Raw genomic sequence first — 23,441 nt, 5'->3', positions numbered from 1 at the left:
AAGCTTCCTCGGTTCTTCTTTTTCTTCAGAACTGGAGAAGCTGCTTGGATGAGAAGTGAAATGTTTTCAACAAAGTCCAGTTGCTTTGAAAGTCAGCTGAAGAACTGAGGAAGCTTCCTGGATGAGAAGCGAAATGACCTCAAGGAAAAACAAAGCCCAGCTGCCTCTTGAAAAAAAACATCTTCGGGACTTTCTTGAGGTTTTTTTTTTCCTTCGAAAACCTTTCACTTCCCATCCAAGAAGCTTCCTCGGTTCTTCAGTTCTTCTTCTTAACAAGAGTAAAACTGAATTTTCCTTAAGAAGAGTAAAAGTGAATTTTAGTCCAACAAGAGTAAGACTGAATTTTACTCCAACAAAATTAAAACCGAATTTTACTCCAACAAAAGTAAAACTGAATTTTTACTCCAACAAAAGTAAAATTGAATTTTCCTTAATAAGAGTAAAACTGAATTTTCCTTAATAAGAGTAAAACTGAATTTTGCTTTAACAAAAGTAAAACCGAATTTTACTCCAACAAAAGTAAAACTGAATTTTACTCCAACAAAAGTAAAACTGAATTTTACTCCAACAAAAGTAAAACTGAATTTTCCTTAATAAGAGTAAAACTGAATTTTGCTTTAACAAAAGTAAAACCGAATTTTACTCCAACAAAAGTAAAACTGAATTTTTACTCCAACAAAAGTAAAACCGAATTTTACTCCAACAAAAGTAAAACCGAATTTTTACTCCAACAAAAGTAAAACCGAATTTTTATTCCACCAAGAGTAAAACTGCAAGCAGGGGGTTGGACTAGAAGACCTCCAAGGTCCCTTCCAACTCTATTCTATCTATTCTATTACTCTACCAAGAGTAACATCCAGCCTGCCTCCTTCCACAATCAACCCCCTTTCTAAAGGGAAAAAAACACCAGTGTTTCTAATGTTTATTTTTCCCATCCTGGGGGGGGACAAAGGCTAATGCCGCAGAGACAAGATGTAACTTTTTGTCAGCAATTTCCCTTCTTAATTCTTTGAAGATCCGTCAGATGGATGCCATCTGGACTTATCTCCCCGTCCCTCCCAGTCGGTCGCTTAAGCTTATTAACATTTATTTCTCTCCGTTGGGTTGCGGGGGGGGGGCGGGGGGAGCCGGCGAAGGCTGGAGCATCTGTTCTCTATCCTCAGCCTCAGTGAAAAAATAAAAATAAAGAAGCAATTCAGCTTCGGTGCCTGTTTTCCTTGCTTTTCTTAAATCTCTCCGCCTTCCCTTATCAGTTCCCGCATCCAATTTGTATTTTTATTTGTCTTAAGGCCCTTTGCCAGATGTTCCTCTAAGTTTTCCTCTCTCTCTCTCTCTCTCTCTCTCTCTGTGTGCTTTTCTTTGCATTGACTGCCCGGGATTTCTGGCTGATGTTCCTTTTTTGCTCCCTTAGTGCCATGATAGCGATAGCAATAGCAGTTAGACTTATATACCGCTTCATAGGGCTTTCGGCCCTCTCTAAGCGGTTTACAGAGTCAGCAAATTGCCCCCTCATTTCACCTAGATAGATAGATAGATAGATAGATAGATAGATAGATAGCAATAGCAGTTAGACTTATATACCGCTTCATAGGGCTTTCAGCCCTCTCTAAGCAGTTTACAGAGTCCCCCACAGTCTGGGTCCTCATTTCACCCAGATAGATAGATAGATAGATAGATAGATAGATAGATAGATAGATAGATAGATAGATAGATAGATAGATAGATAGATAGATAGATAGATAGATAGATATAGAGAGAGGAAGAGATAGATATAGAGAGAGGGAAGGAGGGATAGATAGATATAGATAGATATAGAATAGATAGATAGATAGATAGATAGATAGATAGATAGATAGATAGATAGATAGATAGCAATAGCAGTTAGACTTATATACCGCTTCATAGGGCTTTCAGCCCTCTCTAAGCAGTTTACAGAGTCCCCCACAGTCTGGGTCCTCATTTCACCCAGATAGATAGATAGATAGATAGATAGATAGATAGATAGATAGATAGATAGATAGATAGATAGATAGATAGATAGATAGATAGATAGATAGATAGATAGATAGATAGATAGATATAGAGAGAGGAAGAGATAGATATAGAGAGAGGGAAGGAGGGATAGATAGATATAGATAGATATAGAATAGATAGATAGATAGATAGATAGATAGATAGATAGATAGATAGATAGATAGATAGATATCAATAGCAGTTAGACTTATATACCGCTTCATAGGGCTTTCAGCCCTCTCTAAGCGGTTTACAGAGTCAGCATATCTCCCCCAACAACAATCTGGGTCCTCATTTTACCCACCTCGGAAGGATGGAAGGCTGAGTCAACCCTGAGCCTGGTGAGATTAGAACCGCCGAACTGCTGAACTGCAGTCAGCTGAAGTAGCCTGCAGTGCTGCATTTAACCACTGCGCCACCTCGGCTCTACGGCACACAGGGTACAGGCAGCAGGAGGAGCCCCCTCTGCGGGCACGCGAACCCTCACCCAGCGAAGCTCCACCCAGGCGTGTGCCCCCTGGCAGCCCGCTGATTTTCGGGTCTCTGCTGTGGAAGTGGGGGGATGTGAGCGCATGGGCGGGAAGCCAGCGGGTCACAGCGGTGAGGCGGGGGACGGATACGGGGTGGTGGTGTTCCCCCCGCGGCCTGCTTTTGGTCCCAGGAGGCTTCAGGGAGGCCCGCTTGGCTCAAAAACGGGGCATGGGGGGTCGCGTGCATGTGCAGGGGGAGCACGGAAGGGCCGTGGATGCATGCGCAGGGAGGTGGAGCACACTGCATTATGGACGAGGGCAGGCATGCACAATTTTGGCACATGAGGACCAAAAGGTTAACCATCCCTTCCTTAGGAAGAGCCTCCAGAAGTTGTGAATGCTCCAACACTGGAAGTTTTTAAGAAGATGTTGGATAACCCAAGTGGTGTAGGGTTTCCTGCCTAAGCAGAGGGGTTGGACTAGAAGACCTCCAAGGTCCCTTCCGACTCTGTTGTTCTGTTCTATTCTATTCTATTCTCTATTCTATTCTATTCTCTATTCTATTCTATTCTCTATTCTATTCTATTCTATTCTCTATTCTATTCTCTATTCTATTCTCTATTCTCTATTCTCTATTCTCTATTCTCTATTCTCTATTCTCTATTCTCTATTCTCTATTCTCTATTCTCTATTCTCTATTCTCTATTCTCTATTCTCTATTCTCTATTCTCTATTCTATTTATTCTATTCTATTCTATTCTCTATTCTATTCTATTCTCTATTCTATTCTATTCCCTATTCTATTCTCTATTCTATTCTATTCCCTATTCTATTCTCTATTCTATTCTATTCTCTATTCTATTCTATTCTCTATTCTATTCTATTCTCTATTCTATTCTCTATTCTAGTCTATTCTCTATTCTAGTCTATTCTCTATTCTATTCTATTCTATTCTCTATTCTATTCTATTCTCTATTCTATTCTATTCTATTCTCTATTCTATTCTATTCTCTATTCTATTCTATTCTCTATTCTAGTCTATTCTCTATTCTATTCTATTCTCTATTCTAGTCTATTCTCTATTCTATTCTATTCTCTATTCTATTCTATTCTCTATTCTATTCTATTCTCTATTCTCTATTCTCTATTCTCTATTCTCTATTCTCTATTCTCTATTCTCTATTCTCTATTCTCTATTCTCTATTCTCTATTCTCTATTCTCTATTCTCTATTCTCTATTCTATTGACGCACAAATTCCAGGAGTTGTTGGAAAAGCATTAATTCCCTATAACTGACAGTTAGGAATCCTGACATCTTCTTAAACAGCAGTCCTTGGCTTAAAAAACACTCTGTTTAGGGACCGTTCAAAGTTACAGCGGCGCTGAAAAAAGCGAGTCACGGCCGTTTTTCACACTTACGACCCTTGCTGCGTCCCCAGGTTCGCGTGATTTCTATTCGGATGCTTGGCAACTGACTCGCCTTTAACGACGGTCGTAGCGTTCCCAAGGTCATGTGAGATCAATCTCCTTTGGGAAACCTCCGGAGAAACAAAGTTAATAACGGCGAGGCCAGAATTCATTGCACCACCGTGCGGCTCACTTAACAACTGCAGCGATTCACTTAACGCACGTGGCGAGAAACGTCGTGAAATGGGGCAAAACTCACGGAACATAGTATGTCTCCGTTAGCAGCGGAAATGTGGAGCTCATTTGTGATCGTAAGTCAAGAACTTTCCGTATTTCATAACATGGTTTTCGACCGTAACTTGAATAAAGGAAATGGAACCAAAGTAGCCTCAAATATGGAACTTATTCCCAATATTTTTTTTATTCTTTCGAAAGCGCTTCCTGAATTTGCTTTTCCTGCACAATCTATTTTGCTACTGGCTGGAAATCCTGCCCTCATAAATCATCTCTCTCTTCCCCAGCCTTGTCATTTCCCTTACAGTCATCATCATATTCTTGCAGAGTTAGGAATGTAAATATTATGCATCCCAAAATTATAAATATTATTATGTTCTTTCTTTCAAGGACTTCTCTTACAAAAAAATCAATAGAGGGGTGAAATATGGATTCCATCCACTCCGTTGTTCTGCAAATCGAACATGGGCACGGCTCACCACAAATGGAAGCAGGTTTTTCAACCACCAGAAATCTCCCTGGATTAGCCATCAGGACCAGCGAATGGGAAGACGGCTCCCCATTAGTCACCCGTATTGTGACAACTTTCCCCCAAAGTTTCACAAAATCACCATGGCAATCCCAAAACTTCGAATGACGTCACGCCAAGGCTCACCGAAACCCAGAGGAAACTGTCAGCTATTCTTAGAATCCTCAACCATAGTTCACAACAACACATAAAGTATGTTCTTTGGCCCTTCTTTTAAAACAGAGCTAAATATGATGATGAGCGGGGGGGGGGAGAGATATAGAAATAAAGATATAGAGGTAGATAGGTAGGTAGGTAGGTAGGTAGGTAGGTAGGTAGGTAGAGAGAGAGAGAGAGAGATGGATGGATGGATGGATGGATGGATGGATGGATGGATGGATGGATGGATGGATGGATGGATAGATATAGATATAGATACAGAGAGAGAGAGATAAAGATAGATAGAGACAGATAGATAGATAGATAGATAGATAGATAGATAGATAGATAGATAGATAGATAGATAGATAGATAGATAGATAGATAGATATAGAGAGAGGAAAGATATAGAAATAAAGATATATAGATGGATGGATGGATGGATGGATGGATGGATGGATGGATGGATATAGATATAGATACAGAAAGAGATAAAGATAGATAGATGATAGATAGATAGATAGATAGATAGATAGATAGATAGATAGATAGATAGATAGATGCATGCATATAGATACAGAGAGAGAGATAAAGATAGAGAGAGAGAGAGAGAGAAAGAGAGAGAGATAAAGAGAGATAGAGAGATAGAGAGAGAGATAGATGGATAGATATAGATACAGAGAGAGAGATAAACATAGATAGATAGATAGATAGATAGATAGATAGATAGATAGATAGATAGATATAAAGATATAGAGAGAGAGAGAAAGAGAGGAAATATATAGAAATAAAGATAGATAGATAGATAGATAGATAGATAGATAGATAGATAGATAGATAGATAGATAGATATGGATGGATGGATGGATGGATGGATGGATGGATGGATATAGATACAGAGAGAGAGAGAGAGAGAGATAAAGATAGATAGATAGATAGATAGATAGATAGATAGATAGATAGATAGATGATAGATAGATAGATAGATAGATAGATAGATAGATAGATAGATAGATAGATAGATAGATAGATAGATTGATAGAGATAGAGATAGACAGACAGACAGACAGATCAAATATCCCTGAAATTCTGCATTCAAAAGCTTTTCTTCCCCAGAATTTGGGCTAAATGCAAAAGCCCTTACTCTCGAGTAAATAGGAGGAATGTACAGTTTTACAAATGGATGCACCCTGGTTTGTAAGTAGATGTCGCTGGAGTTTCCTACTCCACGTTAATCAGACCTAATCTCGGAGTAGCCATTGTGTGCCTCCGTGGGAATGCCCACTCCCCCCCTCCTCCTTCCCTTCCGCATGGCTCCACACTCACCCACCCAATGGCTTGATTGACAGCAGCTCCAGTCCATCAAGCAATTGGGAGGTGTAGCATGCTGTAGTTACTCAAAGGAGAACTCCTGACCCCAGAGCTACTATCGGCTGAAAGCACCAGCTTCGAGCCACCAGCTGATATTTTATTTTATTTTACATATTGATTTTTTTTCAGGCCCACCGAAAGCTCTAATCTTCAGTGTATTAAAACATGATTGATGCTCCAAAAAAGCTTCTGGGGATGAGAAAATAAGCGAGATTTGTTTGATTTGTTCCAGTATACGGGTAGTCCTCAACTTACGTTAATTTAGTGACTTTTCCACATTACGACGGCAGTGAAACAGATGCCTGCTGATCAGTTTTCCCACGCGCGACCCTTGTGGCATCCCAAAGCGTGGTCGGAATTCAGACCCTTGGCAACTGACTCGTATTTATGACGGTCGCAGTTTCCGGGGAGGGTGTGTGTGTCACATGATCCCCTTTTGCGACTGTCTGATGAGCAAAATCCAGGGGGGGGAGACGGGCTTCGTTTAACGACCGTTGGACTGATTTAACAACAGCAGCCATTCGCTTAAGCCTACGTGGCAAGAAAGGTGGAAAAATGGAGCCGAACTGACTTAACAGGTGTCTCGCTTAGTAACAGAAATGTTGGACTTAATTGCGATCGTAAGGGGAGGATTGAATCTCAGAGGTTTCCTAAGGGCTGGCCCCGTGGATGAAGAAGCCCTCATTGGACCCCAGTCCACAAATAATTCCTCAAAGTAACGTAGAACCCAACCTAGAACTCTGGAGAAACTTCCTGACAGTGAGGAGAATTAACCAGTGGAACAGCTTGCCACCAGAAGCTGTGAGTGCTCCATCACGGGAGGCTTTGAAGAAGAGATATAAGGTCTCCTGCTTGAGCAGGGGGCTGGACTAGAAGACCTCCAAGGTCCTTCCAATTCTCTTACTCTGTCATTCTGTTATACTTTATCTTCCTTCCTTTTTCCTCCCTCCCTCCCTTTCTTTCATTCTATTCCTTCCTTTTTCCTTCCTCCCTCCCTTTCTTTCATTCTATTCCTTCCTTCCTTTTTCCTTCCTCCCTCCGTTTCTTTCATTCTTTTCCTTCCTTCCTTCCTTTTTCCTTCCTTCCTCCCTCCCTCCCTTTCATTCTATTCCTTCCTTCCTTCCTTTTTCCTTCCTCCCTCCCTCCCTTTCTTTCATTCTATTCCTTCCTTCCTTCCTTTTTCCTTCCTCCCTCCCTTTCTTTCATTCTATTCCTTCCTTCCTTTTTCCTTCCTCCCTCCCTTTCTTTCATTCTATTCCTTCCTTCCTTTTTCCTTCCTCCCTCCCTTTCTTTCATTCTATTCCTTCCTTCGTTCCTTTTTCCTTCCTCCCTCCCTTTCTTTCATTCTATTCCTTCCTTCCTTTTTCCTTCCTCCCTCCATTTCTTTCATTCTATTCCTTCCTTCCTTTTTCCTTCCTCCCTTCCTTTCTTTCATCTCCCTTCCTTCCTTCCTTTCTTCCATCCTTCCTCCCTCTCTCCCTCCCTTTCATCCTATCCCTTCCTTCCTCCCTCCCTCCCTCCCTCTTTCATCCTATCCTTCGAGTTGTCACGGTCTTTCAGGGGAATGTGGATAAACACCCACATCCTTCGGCTTTGAAAGGGAGATGAGCAGCGCCCCCTAGAGTCGGGAACGACTAGCACATACCTGCGAGGGGAAACCTTTACCTTTTTACCTGTATGAAAGCCACGCCTTCTTCAGACCAACCACAAAATCTGTTATCTCAGGGTTTCCTAGGTGATTTCTGATCTAAATTCTCTTTGGGTCATCTCTGGTTTAATCCGGATTATGAGATGAAGCAGGTGGGATGACTCAACACGATTTGAAACAGACATTTCCTTCAGTGGGGAAATCCTCCTCCTCCTGCCTCAGCCACACTTTCCTGCTTTCAGCCCTGCCTCTCACCCCCCCCCCCCAAAGGATCACCGTTGAATCAAAAACTCACCCCTAGCAATAGCAATAGCAATAGCAGTTAGACTTATATACCGCTTCATAGGGCTTTCAGCCCTCTCTAAGCGGTTTACAGAGTCAGCATATTTCCCCCCACAGTCTGGGTCCTCATTTCACCCAGATAGATAGATAGATAGATAGATAGATAGATAGATAGATAGATAGATAGATAGATAGATAGATAGATAGATAGATAGATAGATAGATAGATAGATAGATAGATATAGAGAGAGGGAGAGATAGATATAGAGAGAGGGAGGGAGGGAGAGATAGATATAGATAGATATAGATAGAATAGATAAGATAGATAGGTAGATAGATAGATAGATAGATAGATAGATAGATAGATAGATAGATAGATAGATAGATAGATAGCAATAGCAGTTAGACTTATATACCGCTTCATAGGGCTTTCAGCCCTCTCTAAGCGGTTTACAGAGTCAGCATATTTCCCCCCACAGTCTGGGTCCTCATTTCACCCAGATAGATAGATAGATAGATAGATAGATAGATAGATAGATAGATAGATAGATAGATAGATAGATAGATAGATAGATAGATAGATAGATAGATAGATAGATATAGAGAGAGGGAGAGATAGATATAGAGAGAGGGAGGGAGGGAGAGATAGATATAGATATAGATAGAATAGATAAGATAGATAGGTAGATAGATAGATAGATAGATAGATAGATAGATAGATAGATAGATAGATAGATAGATAGATAGATAGATAGATAGCAATAGCAGTTAGACTTATATACTGCTTCATAGGGCTTTCAGCCCTCTCTAAGCGGTTTACAGAGTCAGCATATTTGCCCCCAACAACAATCCGGGTCCTCATTTCACCCACCTTGGAAGGATGGAAGGCTGAGTCAACCCTGAGCCGGTGAGATTTGAACCACCGAAATGCAGAACTGCAGTCACCTGAAGTAGCCTGCAGTGCTGCACTCTAACCACTGCGCCACCTCGGCTCTCTAAAAATAAGGACCGTTGCCAATCCTGCACTTTGGCTGTTAGGCGTACAGTGCAATGGGAAAGTAGAACAATTAATTGCACAAAACCAGTGGTGGGATTCAGCCGGTTCGCACCTATTCGGGAGAACCGGTTGGTAACTTTCTAAGCAGTTCGGAGAACCGGTTGGTGGAAGAAATCTCATTTTATTTTTTTCCCCACTTTACAAGGCTAATCCTGTAAGGAAGGCAGGAAGGAAACATTCTGGTGTTGTTTCTAGCCTCCTCTTTATTGTCCTCGCTTACAGAAACTGCCTCTTCATTAACCCTTATTACCATTGTAACAACTAAGATGAAGCGCCCATCGACGTGAGTGACATTGACTTGGCCACGCCTACATGATCACATGACCACTAAGCCCCGCCTGCCCACCTGGTCATTAGGACAGAGAACCGGTTGTTAAATTCTTTGAATCCCACCACTGTACAAAACGCTTGGTCGCGTTCTAGCTTGATCTGGTCTTCTTTGGGAAAAAGTACCACAAAGCCCATGTTGAGACTGCCGATGGATTCCTGGTCTTCCAGGCCTTGCCGAAAACCATTGTCATTGGATAAGCAAAGCGAGGACACTGTCCCCAAATCCAGTGGCCCATCCCCCAGCCCCAATCATCTAGAAGGGCTCACCTGACGGACCAACTCAGAGAGTAAAGGAGTTGGAAGGGACCTTGGAGGTCTTCTACTCCAACCCCCTGCTCAAGCAGGAGAATCTATACCAGCAATGGGCCCCCCACACAGTACCCCCATGCCCCGTTTTGGTTTCCAGGTTGTTGCAGGAGGCGAACCCCCCAAAATGCAATGTGAGTGCCCCCCCCCGCACATGCGCCCTGCCCCACCCTCCTACGCTTTCCCACCCTCGCCATGGATCCAAGAATCTTCTTCCTCGTGAAACCATCCACCACCACAAACGTAGTGGCCGAGACCCGAAAACCAGCTGGCCAGCAGGAGGTGCCCAGGCCTTTGTGGCGGAGCTAGGCTGGGGTGAAGGCTGGCGTGCCCGCAGAGAGGGCTCTGCGTGCCCCTCGCGCCACGAGAGTGCCAACGTTTCGCCATCCCGAGCCGAGGTGGCGCAGTGGTTAGGGTGCAGTACTGCAGGCCACTTCAGCTGACTGTTATCTGCAGTTCGGCGGTTCTAATCTCACCGGCTCAAGGTTGACTCAGCCTTCCATCCTTCCGAGGTGGGTGAAATGAGGACCCGGATTGTTGTTGGGGGCAATATGCTGACTCTGTAAACCGCTTAGAGAGGGCTGAAAGCCCTATGAAGCGGTATATAAGTCTACTGCTATTGCTATTGCTATCCCAGGCCTACAACGTCCCTTCCGTCTCTGTTAATCTATGTTCACCTCTGTTCATCCCGCCCTCCTCGCCGTTACTACGACTGAGCCGAGCTTCCACCGATACTTCGGTGGTCCACTAGGGCTTTCCCCGACGCCCGGCCAGAAGAATATTTTGCCAGTGCTGGATTCATGGTTTTAATCGCTTCTTATACGCGCCCCCCGCCCCCAACACGCCGGGTGAAAACCCCGCCAGGGTGGGCACGAAGCCAAGGAGATTGCAATCAAAACCTCCATTTTGCTAATCTTTTTATCCGAGCACTATAAATAAAAAGGGGGGGAGGAGGGAGAAAATATTCCAGCGAGAAGAGTGAAGGAGGGGGGATAAAAGAGATCCCACCTCCCCTCCTCTCCTTGCGGCTCCACATGCTATGAATAGATCCCGCTGTCAGATTCAGGAGGAGGCACACGCCACAATCTGTATTTACCCTTTGAAATCCCGGCTCTATAAATACGGACAGCTGACATTCCTGGTTTTGTATTAGCCCCCCCCCCCATCCACCCACCCACCCCCGCTCGCCATGGATCCAAGAATCTTCTTCCTCTTGAAAACCATCCACCACACACACGTAGTCTCGACTTACGACCTCTGGCGAGCCCTGCCTTCCTGTCGCTAAAAAGCGAGGAATTCGTTCATGCCCATTTTACGACTTCCCTCGCCGCCGTCCTTAAGGGAAGCGGTGTTAAAGCAGGAACCTGAATCCAGTTTCGGATGGCGCGGCCCCGTGGGACACCGCCGCCGTCGTAAAAGCGAGTCATTTGTCATTATCTGAATGTAAATCACACAACACACACACACACACAGAGGGAAGCTGGAACAGTTGTTAACTGTGAAAAGGGCTGTAGGTCACCTAGTGGCTTCAAACAGCCACTAAGCGAACCGTCGTAAGCCGAGGACTACCTGCATTCTACAAGAGACCCTACACGTGGGCAGAGGAACAGGCAGTCCCCCCACCCAGACATCAAAATCCACTTTCTTACGACTGTTTCCAAAAGGACTTTCCATCACCCACCGTCTCTGCTCAAAACACCAGTTGGTGAAAGAACCAGTCCACAAACCAACACAAGGAACACACCTCCTGCCCACAACGGACCCAGCCCTCCACGCCAGGTCTGGGACAAACAGAGGACAGTTGGCCGAGACACATCGAGATAGGCTCTCTGCCCCATCCTCGGGGAGGGAGGTGTGGAGAACAACCTTTAGAGATTTGGCTACACAAACCAGCCTCCTCCGCTTGGCGCAGAGAAGGCACCGCAAGGACACACCACCCTGTGTGAGAGCTCAACAACTCAACCTCAACAAGAGGAGGAACCCAAGGCTACCTTAAAGGAGGTTGGAGGCCAGGAAGAGAGGTGGGTCTGGTCCACCACTGGGTGGTGGTGAGGAAGCCTCCCAGGGGCCTCCTAGCTGTTGGCTTCCCCCAAGGGGGACCTGGTGGGACATCTCCCCCCCCCAGGGCTAAGTTGGGTGGGGAAGGGAGGGGCTGAGAGGAGGTGGGGGAGGGCGACCCCCTCCTTCTCCAGAATGAAGGGTCGGGGGTCTCCTTCCAGGGGGAATGGGGTTTTTCCACCCAGCCCCGTCCCACCTGGCCAAGCGCTGCTGGGAACAGGGACCCCCTTACACCCAACTCCAGCGCTGACCCCTGCCTGCCTCCCCCCCTCCCCTTCCAAGTGGAGACCCCTGCCCAGCCCCCTGGCCCCCCAAGGATGGCGAGAGGCGCCCCGCACTTACGTCCCAGGGTCTCCTTGAAGGCGAAGATGCGGCCGATGTCCTCGGCGGGCTTCTTCCAGGACGAGCCGCGCGTCTCGCCGTTCTCCTGGGCCATGGCCGCGGCGGAGGAGCCGAGGGAGCCGGCGGGCGGGCGAGGCGAGGCGGGCGCCAGCCGGGGAAGGAGGAGGAGGAAGAGGAGGAAGCTAGCGGCTTTTGCTTTCTCTTCTTCGCGGAGCCCTCCGGGTTCTTCCTGGCAGGCGGTGCGGAGCTCCTCTCGGGCTAAACTTGGACAGTTTCCCGGTCCTTTTCCTTCCTTCCTTCCTTCCTTCCTTCCTTCCTTCCTTCCTTCCTTCCTTCCTTCCTTCCTTCCTTCCTTCCTCTGTCTTCTTTCCTTCTTTCCTCCTGTCTTCTTTTCTCTTTCCCCCCTTCCTTCCCTCTCTCCTCTCGTCTTCTTCCTTTTCTTTCCCGCGCCTGCTTTTCACGCCATCCTTCCTCTCTCTCTCTCTCTTCCTCTCTCTCTCTCTCTCCCTCTCTCGGCTTGGTGGGGTGTCAAAGGGGGTGGAGGGGAGGAGAGGCGTGCCTCCCCCCCTTCTAGGAGGCTGGAGGAGGAGGAGGAGGAGGAGGAGGAGGAGGAGGAGGGAGGAAAGGGAAAGGGAAAAGAAAGAGAAAGTGGCTTCCCCTCCTTCGCCTGCCTGCGCTTTGCAGCGAGAGTGAACTTTCCTGGGAAGCGCGCGGCGCCCTCGCTTCGCTCTAGATGGGCGGGGGGGAGCTGTGCCTCTAGGCGTGTGTGTGTGTGTGTGTGTGTGTGTGTGTGTGTGAGTGTGAGAGAGAGAGAGAGAGAGAGAGAGAGTGTCAGTGTCTCTGGTTGTGTTTGTGTGTGAGAGAGTAGAGAGAGAGTGCCTGTGAGTGTGTGTCTGTGTACGTGCCTCTGTGTGTGTGTGTGTGTGTAGGAGATCAAGTGGGAGCGCAGCGGAGGGCGACCCTCTCCCCCCCCCTGCCCTCCGGCGGCTGCAGCTCCAGGGCCCCCGCTGGCATTGCAGGGCTGGGGGGGGGGCGCTGAGTTGTTATGGTAATGGGGGAGGGCGGAGACGCCTTTCTGCCTTTCTTCCATCCTCTTCACCCCCCCCCGCTCCCCCTCCCTCCCTCATCCCGCTTGCAAAGCCCGCTCCCCCTCCTCCTCCCTCTCCCCCCCCCCGTTCCCCTTGCGAAACGGCCCGCCACAAATTCGCATTGCACCAGCTGGGTCCCTTCCTTTCTTCCTTCCCCTCTCTTCTTCTCTTCCTCCCTCCCTTCCTCCATCCCTCATTTTTTCTTTCCAACCTTTCTCCCTCGCTTTCCTTTTTTTCCCCTTCCTTCCTCCTTCCCTTCCTTCTCTTCCTCCCTCTTTTCTTTTTCCTTTCTTCCTCCCTTCTTTCCTTCTTCCTCCTCTTTTTCCCTTCCTTCTTTCCTGCCTCCATCTCTTTTCCCCTTTCTCCTTTCCCTTCCTCCCTCCCTTCTTCTCTTCCTCCCTCCCTTCTTCCCTTTTTCCTTTGTTCCTCCCTTCTTTCCTGCCTCCATCTCTTTTCCCCTTTCTCCTTTCCCTCCCTCCCTCCCTTCTTCTCTTCCTCCCTCCCTTCTTCGCTTTTCCCTTTCTTCCTCCCTTCTTTCCTTCCTCCATCTCTTTTCCCCTTCCTCCTTTCCCTTCCTCCGTCCTCCCTCCTTCTCTTCCTCCATTTCTCCCTCTCTCCCCTTTTTTCCCTTCCTCCCTTCCCTCCTTCCGGCCAGTGGGGAGGCGAGAGGCCGCGGCAACGGGCTTGGCAAGCCGGGCGCGGAGCCGCGGGGCCAACAATGCGACAACCGGCCCGCAGTCGGGATTGCCTGGCCAGGAAGACGGCTCCGGTCTGCAACGGGGCGGCCGCGGGGGAGAGCCGGCCTGGGCTCCCTCACCGCCACCAAAGACGGGGGGGGGGAGGCGTCCTTCAGCCAAGACCCCTCCTGTCCCCAAACACATCGGCAGTTCCGCGGTTCGAATCCCTAGTACAGGTCTCCTGCGTTAGCAGAGGGTTGGACTAGATGACCTTCAAGGTCCCTTCCAACTCTGTTGTTGCTGTCCCCCCCCCCAAAAGTGACCAAAGGAACAGCTGGCTCTTCTCTGGTTCAAATAACTACTCTCTCTCCCCCCTTTTTACAATTAATCCACAGGAGATGTTTGTCTCTCTACTTAAGAGGCTCCAAACCGAGAAAAGGGTAGACTAAATGATCTCAAGGGGCACCGAATAGAGCAACCGAATATCTCATCCAGCCTCCTTTCCTCTACAGCTGGGGTTTGCCCCGTTTTAACCCTGGTTGTCCACTGGGGGGTCTCCCACCTGCTGTGAATCACAAGCAGCCAGCCGCACAATTGGGATTTACACACACCGCCTCTTCTGCTACTACACAATGGTTGGGGCCTCCAGAGCATCAGTGCAAAAAAACCCGCCAGGCCTGTGCATTATTGAGTAACCTGCCCCCTTACTCACCTGGGTTCAGTGTTTAATGCATTCCTGGCTGGGATTAATTGTGGTTTAAACTACAAGGGTTTTGCTGCCTTGAAGGGCATAATCACCCCAAAAGAAATCCCAACTGCAATGCAGCTCATCCTTCACGGCGACAATTTCATTCGCCTGCAGCTGGCAAAACGTGGTTTAACATTTGGCAGGGGGCACCTCTGGCAGTTGATTTATTTAACCAAGCATTGCTTTCTTTAATAAAGCGATTAATTTATTGATTTAACAAAGCGACTGGTTTAAGAAAGCAACGTTGAAGAGGCAGGACGAAGCTCACTGAAAAAATAGCTGGTTTCCCCCACAATTATCTGAATATATATATATATAGTCCTCAACTTAACAGTTCATTTAGTGACTATTTCGAGTTACAACGGCACTGGGAAAAGGGACTTAGGGCTACTTTTCACGCTTACGACCATTGGAATCCATCCCTGGGGTTTCAGGTGATCAAAATTCAGATGCTTGGCCACTGACTCATATTTACGACGGTCACAGCATCCCAGGGTCACGTGATCCTCTTTTCGTGACCGGCAAAATCAAAGGGAAAACCAGATTCACTCAACAACTGGGTGACCAACTTAATAACTGCAGTGATTCACTTAACAACTGTAGCGAGAAAAGCCATGAAATGGGACAAAACTCAACACTTAAATGACTAGCTCAGCAATGGAAATTTTGATCACGCGGCTGTAGGGATGCTCCAACGGTCGTAAGTGTGAAAAATGGCCACGAGTCAGTTTCTTCAGAGTCGTTGTAATTTCAAACGGCCACTAAACAAGTCCAGCCCCTCCCCCCTGTACTAATGGACGTAGTTAGTCATTCAAATCTTCCCGTCTCTGGATCAAAATCCAAGTTTGTGCTTTACCTGTAAGTTACCTTAAAGGAGGAAGAGGAATAATAGAGTTTTTTTTGTCCAGAGAGGTCAGATTTGAAAGCTGAGCAAACTGAAGAATCACCTCTTAAGGCTGAATCCCAGGAAAGATTCAGCAGCTGGAAAAAGATTAATTCCCAAGAATGAGACCACATGCCTTTCAAATACTCACACCTGGTTAAGAAAGCTTAACACAGTGTTTCTCAACCTTGGCCACTTGAAGATGTCCGGACTTCAACTCCCAGAATTCCCCAGCCAGCATTCGCGTATAAACAATTCAGTGTCTAGGACAGTGTTTCTCAACCTTGGTCACTTGAAGATGTCCGGACTTCAACTCCCAGAATTCCCCAGCCAGCATTCGCGTATAAACAATTCAGTGTCTAGGACAGTGTTTCTCAACCTTGTCAACTTGAAGATGTCCGGACTTCAACTCCCAGAATTCCCCAGCCAGCATTCGCGTATAAACAATTCAGTGTCTAGGACAGTGTTTCTCAACCTTGTCAACTTGAAGATGTCTGGACTTCAACTCCAGAATTCCCCAGCCAGCATTCGCTGTCTGGGGAATTCTGGGAGTTGAAGTCCGGACATCTTCAAGTGGCCAAGGTTGAGAAACACTGGCTTAACAGAATAACAGAGTTGGAAGGGACCTTGGAGGTCTTCTAGTCCAACCCCCACGCTCAGTGCATGAAACCTATACCATTCCAGACAAGTGGTTTGTTCTATCTCTTCTTAAAAACTTCCAGAGATGAAGCGCTCAAAACTTTCTGGAGGCAAGCTGTTCCACTGGTTTATTGTTCCCACTGCCAGGAAATTTCTCCTTGTTGGATTTAACAGATTAGCAGCTGGAAGAAGATCCAGTTCCTGCAACCGTCCCCCGTATGTTTTAGCCTCCAGTCCCCTCATCACCTGGTGGCCTCTTCTCTGCACTCCTTCTAAAGCCTCAACATCTTTTTTTTATAGTCTGGTGACCAAAACTGGATGCAGGATTCCAAGTGTGGCCTTACTAAAGCTTTGCAGAGTCGTGTTAGTACCTCACCTGATCTCGATTGCATCCCTCGGTTAATGCAATTTAAGGTTGCATTAGCTTTTTTGCTTTCCATCCATGGCTTTTTGCCCTGCCTGCAGGCGCTTTAGAGACCCTCCCTCTTTTTTGGGGGGGCAGCCCCTCAAATAGTGGAACACTGCTATCCCCTAGCCCTTCTTTTCATTAAGCTAGACATCCCCAATTCTTGCAACGTAATGTTTTAGCCTTTCGAACACCCAGCTTCTGTTCCTCTTTCATTATTTACAAGATGTTCCCCATTTCCTATCGTTCTGGAAACACGCTCTGCGCCATTGGTGTCTGCAGTGCCACTTTTCCGTACGAGAAAATTGACCTGATCTGATTTTGCAAAATGTTGGGGTTTTTTTTAAAACTCAGAAACTGAGTTTATAATGAAGTTCAGCCAGTTAGCTAACACTGCCCCCTGGCGGACGCCAGCCAATTTTTTCTTTTCTTTAAATCTCTTCTTATGCTGGGTTATTAATCAGAAGCGGGTAATAAAAAACAATATTGTTGTGCCTGTATTAAAAGTCATTTGGCTATTAATATAACGCCAGGATAAATACACCGAGGTATTAACATTGTAACTGGAATGAATGAATCAGGGTCTTTTGCTTGGCTTTTATGATTGCAATCTGGTCTTAGAAGCATTGGATTATAAATGAAATAGATGTTTTTCACCCACCGGTGCTAAGACGGAATAATTACGTCAAAAAAAGCTCCCTGTAGAATTCCTGCATCAATTCCTCGCTTTCTTTAACTTTTGCCTCTGCAATTCTGAAGCCGGGTCCTTCTTTCAAAAATTGAATTACAGCGAAAGGCCAGCCTATTTGTTCCCACTGATTCTGTATTAGGTGGGAAATGCTCTCTTTTAAAAAAAATAAATAAATGTTTGATTGCTTGGCAGAGCTGGAAGCAGAGTCGGACAGTGAGGAGGTTGGTAAGGAACATGGGCAGGTCTGGGGAAGGCTCGGACGAGGGCTCTGTGTTGGAGGCAGAGAGGGGCCCAGGGCCATCTGGGAGCCTCCGGAGTCTGACATCAGCGAGGCAGAAGAACAGTGGGAGCCTGTTCCCAGTGTGAGCATGCGCAGAGCTGCCAGAATGCAAGAACAAGTAAGAAAACAGGGTGGACTTGGAAGTAAGGCTTGGAGGTGATTGGCCCCTCCCATACGACATAAAAGAAGAGCGAATGGGACGTGAGCCTTTGAAGGAAGCAATAAGTTCATTTTGGTCTGTTCAAGCTTTGAGAAGTTCTGTTTGACTCTGTGCTGAGTTTGACCCTGTTCTGCATTGGGCAATTAGGTCTCTTGCAGCATTCCCAGGGAGATAAAGGTGGGTGTTTATCAACATTCCCCTGAAAGACTGTGGCAACTCGAGCAGACATCTGTCGGAATCTTCACAGACTGTTTGTGAAGCCTTGCGGACTGTGAATGATCATAATTTACAGCTGTATAAACCAAGATTGTGATTTATGCTTTCTCAGAATAACGCAATACATAGAATTCCGCATGTACACACCACACACAATGTGCATAAATCTGGCCTTGCAGCTATCAAGGTTTTGGAAAACAGAACGACAGAATAACCATATGAAACGTTTAAAAGTTGGGGAAGACTATGGATGCCTTTGAAGTTTGAATTCCGAAGAAGTCCCCAGAGAATATCATGGACCTCATTTGACCAACCTCGGAAGGACGGAAGGCTGAGTCAACAACCCTCAACCGGTAAGGATCAAACTGCTGGCCATCGGCAGAGTTAACTTGCCATACTGCATTCTAACCCCTGGGCCACCACAGCTTTTTAACTGAGAGTTCGATCCTTGGTAGCAACAGGTATTTCTTGCCTACGGCGCAAAGGAGCATCTGCTGTGAACTTCTCATAGGAAGGGCATCCGGGCTGCAAATGCTCAACTCCATCCAGTCGTCCTGATTCTACCTTGAATTACGGGATTACCAGGTCGTAAAAGGGTTTTTTCGTGTGCTGTGCCATGCCTACCACCGTGGAGGTAACGCAAACCTGCCGGAGAGGTGGTCGATGGGAATATTGCAAGTGCGTCTGAACAACCCCGAAAGGACAACTTTGTAGAACCACCTTCTCCTTGAACGGAAGGACTATCGGCGTTGAGTCAACCGCAATTTGGTGCTAACCTCACCTGTCTTTGAAAGAGCGATGCAGATTAAGAAACTTCGGGCTCCCTTTAATCCTTGGATTAAAAAGTGCCTGGGACTTTTCTTGTGTGCAGTGTGTTAGCGGCACAATGGAGCATGACTGTTCCTTCTGGACTCACTGCGGGCGTTGTGAACTGCACCCCCCCCCCCCACATCCACGAGCTTAATCGGGTTGATTGTCCACTCCTGCTGAGTTATTGAAGAGAACGGAACAATTTTAGAAAACTCAAGTCTTTTTTTCTAAATGTACAGGCTGTGCCTTGCCCGCCAGGCTGCCTGCATATAATTATGTTTTATTTATCAAGCTTGCTGTGCAAATTGTGAAGATAAGTTACTGCAGGAAAATTTTTTTTACAGTGGGGGAAAAATAAAAAGGTTTCCAGAATTTGCCAAATACTCCAGCGGAAAGCAGTAAAACTAGCTTGGCTGGGCTTTTAAAAGGTAAAGATTCCCTTTGCATATATGTGCTGGTCGTTCCTGACTCTAGGGGGCAGTGCTCATCTCCGTTTCAAAGCCGAAGAGCCGGCGCTGTCCGAAGACGTCTCCGTGGTCATGTGGCCGCCATGACTCAACGCCGAAGGCGTACAGAACGCTGTTCCCCTTCCCACCAAAGGTGGTTCCTGTTTTTCTACTTGCATTTTTGACCTCCTTTCGAACTGCTAGGTTTGGCAGAAGTTGGGACAAGTCACGGGAGCTCCCTCCGTTACGCGGCGCTAGGGATTCAAACCCACCTACCTTTCTGATCCACAAGCTCAGCATCTTAGCCACTGAGCCCACGGCATCCTCTAGTCTGAGGAAGGTGTGGCTTTTATAATGCTCCCCAAATACTCCGTCACTAGGTAACATCACCAATGCTAGTAGTGAGTGGGGTTTGCAGGGAGGAGGAGGAGGAGAAGGAGAAAGAGGAGGAGGAGAGGAGGAGGAGGAGGAGGAGGAGGAGGAGGAGGGGGAGGAGGAGGAGGAGGAGGAGGAGGAGGAGGATGACGACTGTGGGGTCCTTGGTGCTCTCTGAGCTTAGTTCTTTCTTGCAGACGTTTCATGACCCAACTAGGTAACATCATCAGTGCTAGAAGAGTGTAGGGTGGTTTGCTCCCTGTCCATATCCAGTTGTTGGTTGTTCGTTGATTAGGCTGTTGTTTGCTACTTGACTGTTTGTCAGGAGTTAATCCCTGCTTATCTGTTTTTCCGGCTGCCTCTACCGTTATTGTTTAAGTCCAATTCGCAGAGATTGTGAGCGTTATTATAAAGCACATTTTAACCCCACTTCCTTCCCCAATTAAACTAAACCCTAGCTGCAAAACTCACCGCAAATGAACCCAATTAACGGAGGCAGTTTTAATTATTAACTCAATAGGCATCAGAACACCACGGCCCGCATCCCACAAGGCACCAGCCCACTTGGAAGAAAAGTGTTATGATGGCTAATTAATCATCAGTTGTACTTTCTTCCCCATTTCCTTTCCTTCAGAGCAGCCAGTGCATAGTTCACCCCCACTTTGCTGCCGTAACTCAGCGTGTCTGATCGACGTGCCTCCAGTTTTCGCTTTTGAGCTTCCATCGTTCTGATAGCGCTAAACAAGCTGCTACAGGGCAGAGTTTCCGTATTATAAGGCATCGCCTATTTTTGGGGGTGGGTGGGGGAGAAGAATCGAGGCCACCTTTAACATTTTGGGTAGGTGGGGGGTGGCCGAGCTAGCCGTGTGCGGCAGCAGCCAAAAACAACTGTATCAACAGAGGCTTAGAATCAAATTCACCTGAAGTGTACATACCGCTTTGTAAAGCCTTAGCAAGGCCACAGCTGGAATCCTCCATCCGATTTTGGTCACCACGTTACAAAAAAGATGTCGGGCCTTTGGAAAAAAATGCAAAGAAGAGCAACTAAGATGATCAAAGGGCCTGGAGATTAGAACGTTTGAAAAATGCCTGCAGGATTTGGGTATGGCCAGCTGTTGTGGCCCAGCAGGAGCCGTTGGAGCTGCCACCAGACTCCCGACAGCGAGGGGCCCTATGAGTCGGCTCTGGAGGATGTGGAGGACCCTGGACAGGGTTCCGACTCCGAGCAGGGCGCAGAGAGGCTGGTTGGCCACCAGGAGGCGCCTGAGCCTTGGATCAGTGGGGGAGGAGACAAGGGAGAGTGAGCCGGACGCCAGCAGTGAGTTGTTCCTGGATGCACGCCATCGCAGAGCTAATAGGCGTCAGGAACAATTACGCAATTACAGGAGGTAATTGCACTCAGCTGGTGGTCATTAGGCTCCTCTCCAGACTATAAAAAGGACTGCTTGTGCACACGCCCCTCTTGCAGAAGTTAACGCAGGAATTAATGTCGGAGAACATTATTGTGAGCTTGGCAGGCTGGATTGCTGCCAAGCCTTATCTGTGCCGGTTTACTGCCAAGGACCTGTCTGTCTGTTAATTAAATGCCGTAACTTATCTTTGGCTCGGAGTGTGTGTTGGTGTGGGACGAGGGGGGTCAGAACAGCCAGCCTAGAGGGGAAAAGGACTCGGGGGCCGGGGGGACGACACGATAGCAATATCCCAGCATTTGAGAGGCTGCCACAAATAAGGAGTCAACTTATTCTCCAAAGCACCAGAAGGCACGGCGAGAAACAGCGGATGGAAACTAATCCAGAAGAGAACTAAGGAGAAACTTCCTAACAGGGAGGACAATTAACCAGTGGAACTGCTTGCCACCAGGAGTTGTGAAATGGCGGGGACTGGCTACGCACGTGGTTACATATTTTCAGGGGAGGGCTTATTTTAAGCACATGTACTCAAAAGCCCAATTGGGCTTATTATCCGGTGAGGTCTTATTTTCGGGGGAACGGGGTGTTATTTATTATTGAACTGTGAAACTCTCTCTCTTTTTCCTCCATTATCTTCCGTACTGCTCTGTTTTCCAAGGTCGGTGCCCACAGGGAGCGTAGAGAGATATAATTACGCCGTGCCGGTGGAAAATTTTAAGGCGGCAAATTGTGGCTTGGGAATAAATTAACAGACGCCGTGCCGAGCTCCTGCACTTGGCTATCACTTTCCGGCTTAATTGTTTGTGAGGCAGTCGGGGTATTGTTGCCTAAGATGGCTCCATAAATCTTTAATTAAATATAATCAAAGATAATCAAAAGATTGATTCTTCTTCTTGGTTCTCTGCATCCATAGAGCGTCGTAGGGAAAACTGTTGGGTGGGAGACTGGGCTTTTTGCAAACACTTACAACTGTTCATTTAATGACGGCACTGAAGAAAGGGACTTGTGACCGGTTTTCACACTTAACGACCGTGGCAGGATGCCCCGAGGTCACACGATCCAAATTCAAAAGCTTGGCAAGTGATTCGGATTTACGACGGTTGTAATGTCCCGGGGGTCCCGTGATCCCCTTTTGCGACCTTCTGACAAAGTCAAGGGGGAAGGCGGATTCACTTTTGTAACCGTGTTACTAAATTAACCAATGTGATTCGCTTGACGACCGCGGCGAGGAAGGTCGCAACGTGGGGCCAAACTCACTTCACGCACGTTTCACTTAGCAGCAGAAATTTCTACTTAAGACTTGTATTTCTTGCTATCTTGTGACTTCCTGCCACGGCACAAGAGAGAGAAAGTTCATTTTTCTTCTTTTTTTAAAAAAAAATGTTCTCCGATCACGAGATCAAAATTCAGACACTTGGCAACTGGTTCATATTTATGACAGGCGCAATGTCCTGTGTGTGTGGGGGTGTCACGTGATCTGTTCTGAGCCAGCTCCCCATACACCACAAGCCCTCTGACATGAACTCAAAAGTCCCCTTCGGGGGAAAAGGGCAACATACAAATATAATAAAATATAATAAAATATAATAAATCAAAAGATTCCTTTATTAGGAATGCCGGCAAAAAGTTTCTCGCGCAGGCTAACAGGTCCGTGTGGCAGGGAGATGAATAGTTATCTGCTGCACTTATTCATCTCCGCCCGCTCCTTTTATCCCCAGAGTTAGGACGGGGCTTCGCTAGCAGTGGTGGCTCATCCGTCCCCAGGACCGGCCCATAGATTTCCACTGCTCTCCTCTCCTCTGCACCAGCTATTCATCTCTGCCCCCTTCTGTTTATCTCCAGAGTTAGGATGGGGCTTTGCTAGTAGCGGTGGCTCTTCCGTCCCGAGGACCGGCCCATAGATTTCCACTGCTCTCCTCTCCTCTGCACCAGCTATTCATCTCTGCCCCCTTCTGTTTATCTCCAGAGTTAGGACGGGGCTTTGCTAGTAGCGGTGGCTCTTCCGTCCCGAGGACCGGCCCATAGATTTCCACTGCTCTCCTCTCCTCTGCCACAGCTATTCATCTCTGCCCCCTTCTGTTTATCTCCAGAGTTAGGATGGGGCTTTGCTAGTAGCGGTGGCTCTTCCGTCCCGAGGACCGGCCCATAGATTTCCACTGCTCTCCTCTCCTCTGCCACAGCTATTCATCTCTGCCCCCTTCAGAGTTAGGACGGGGCTTCGCTAGCAGCAGTGGCTCTTCTGTCCTGAGGACCGGCCCATAGATTTCCACTGCTCTCCTCTCCTCTGCCACAGCTATTCATCTCTGCCCCCTTCTGTTTATCTCCAGAGTTAGGACGGGGTTTCGCTAGCAGCAGTGGCTCTTCCATCCCAAGGACCAGCCCATAGATTTCCACTGCTCTCCTCTCCTCTGCCTACTGTGTATCTACG

The 23,441-nt window shown here is 47.1% G+C and overlaps 1 protein-coding gene across 1 annotated transcript in view; it reads right to left on the bottom strand.

Annotated features, from left to right (window-relative positions):
- Positions 1–12,677, bottom strand: part of CAMK1D (calcium/calmodulin dependent protein kinase ID) — a gene marked incomplete in the record, with an annotated part of 231,385 nt that extends 218,708 nt beyond the window's left edge. Inside the window, 1 exon segment of the mRNA XM_087722389.1 lies at positions 12,188–12,677. Coding sequence (XP_087578515.1) covers positions 12,188–12,279 — 92 coding nt within the window.
- Positions 12,678–23,441: the final 10,764 nt, after the last annotated feature.

Source organism: Thamnophis sirtalis, unplaced genomic scaffold (genome assembly GCF_051295495.1).
Source record: "Thamnophis sirtalis isolate CommonGarterSnake01/CBP01778 unplaced genomic scaffold, rThaSir2_p1.2 scaffold_9, whole genome shotgun sequence".
Taxonomy (NCBI): Eukaryota; Metazoa; Chordata; class Lepidosauria; order Squamata; family Natricidae; genus Thamnophis; species Thamnophis sirtalis.
Note: the sequence above shows the minus strand (reverse complement) of the source record. Positions and strands in the feature narration are given on the sequence as shown.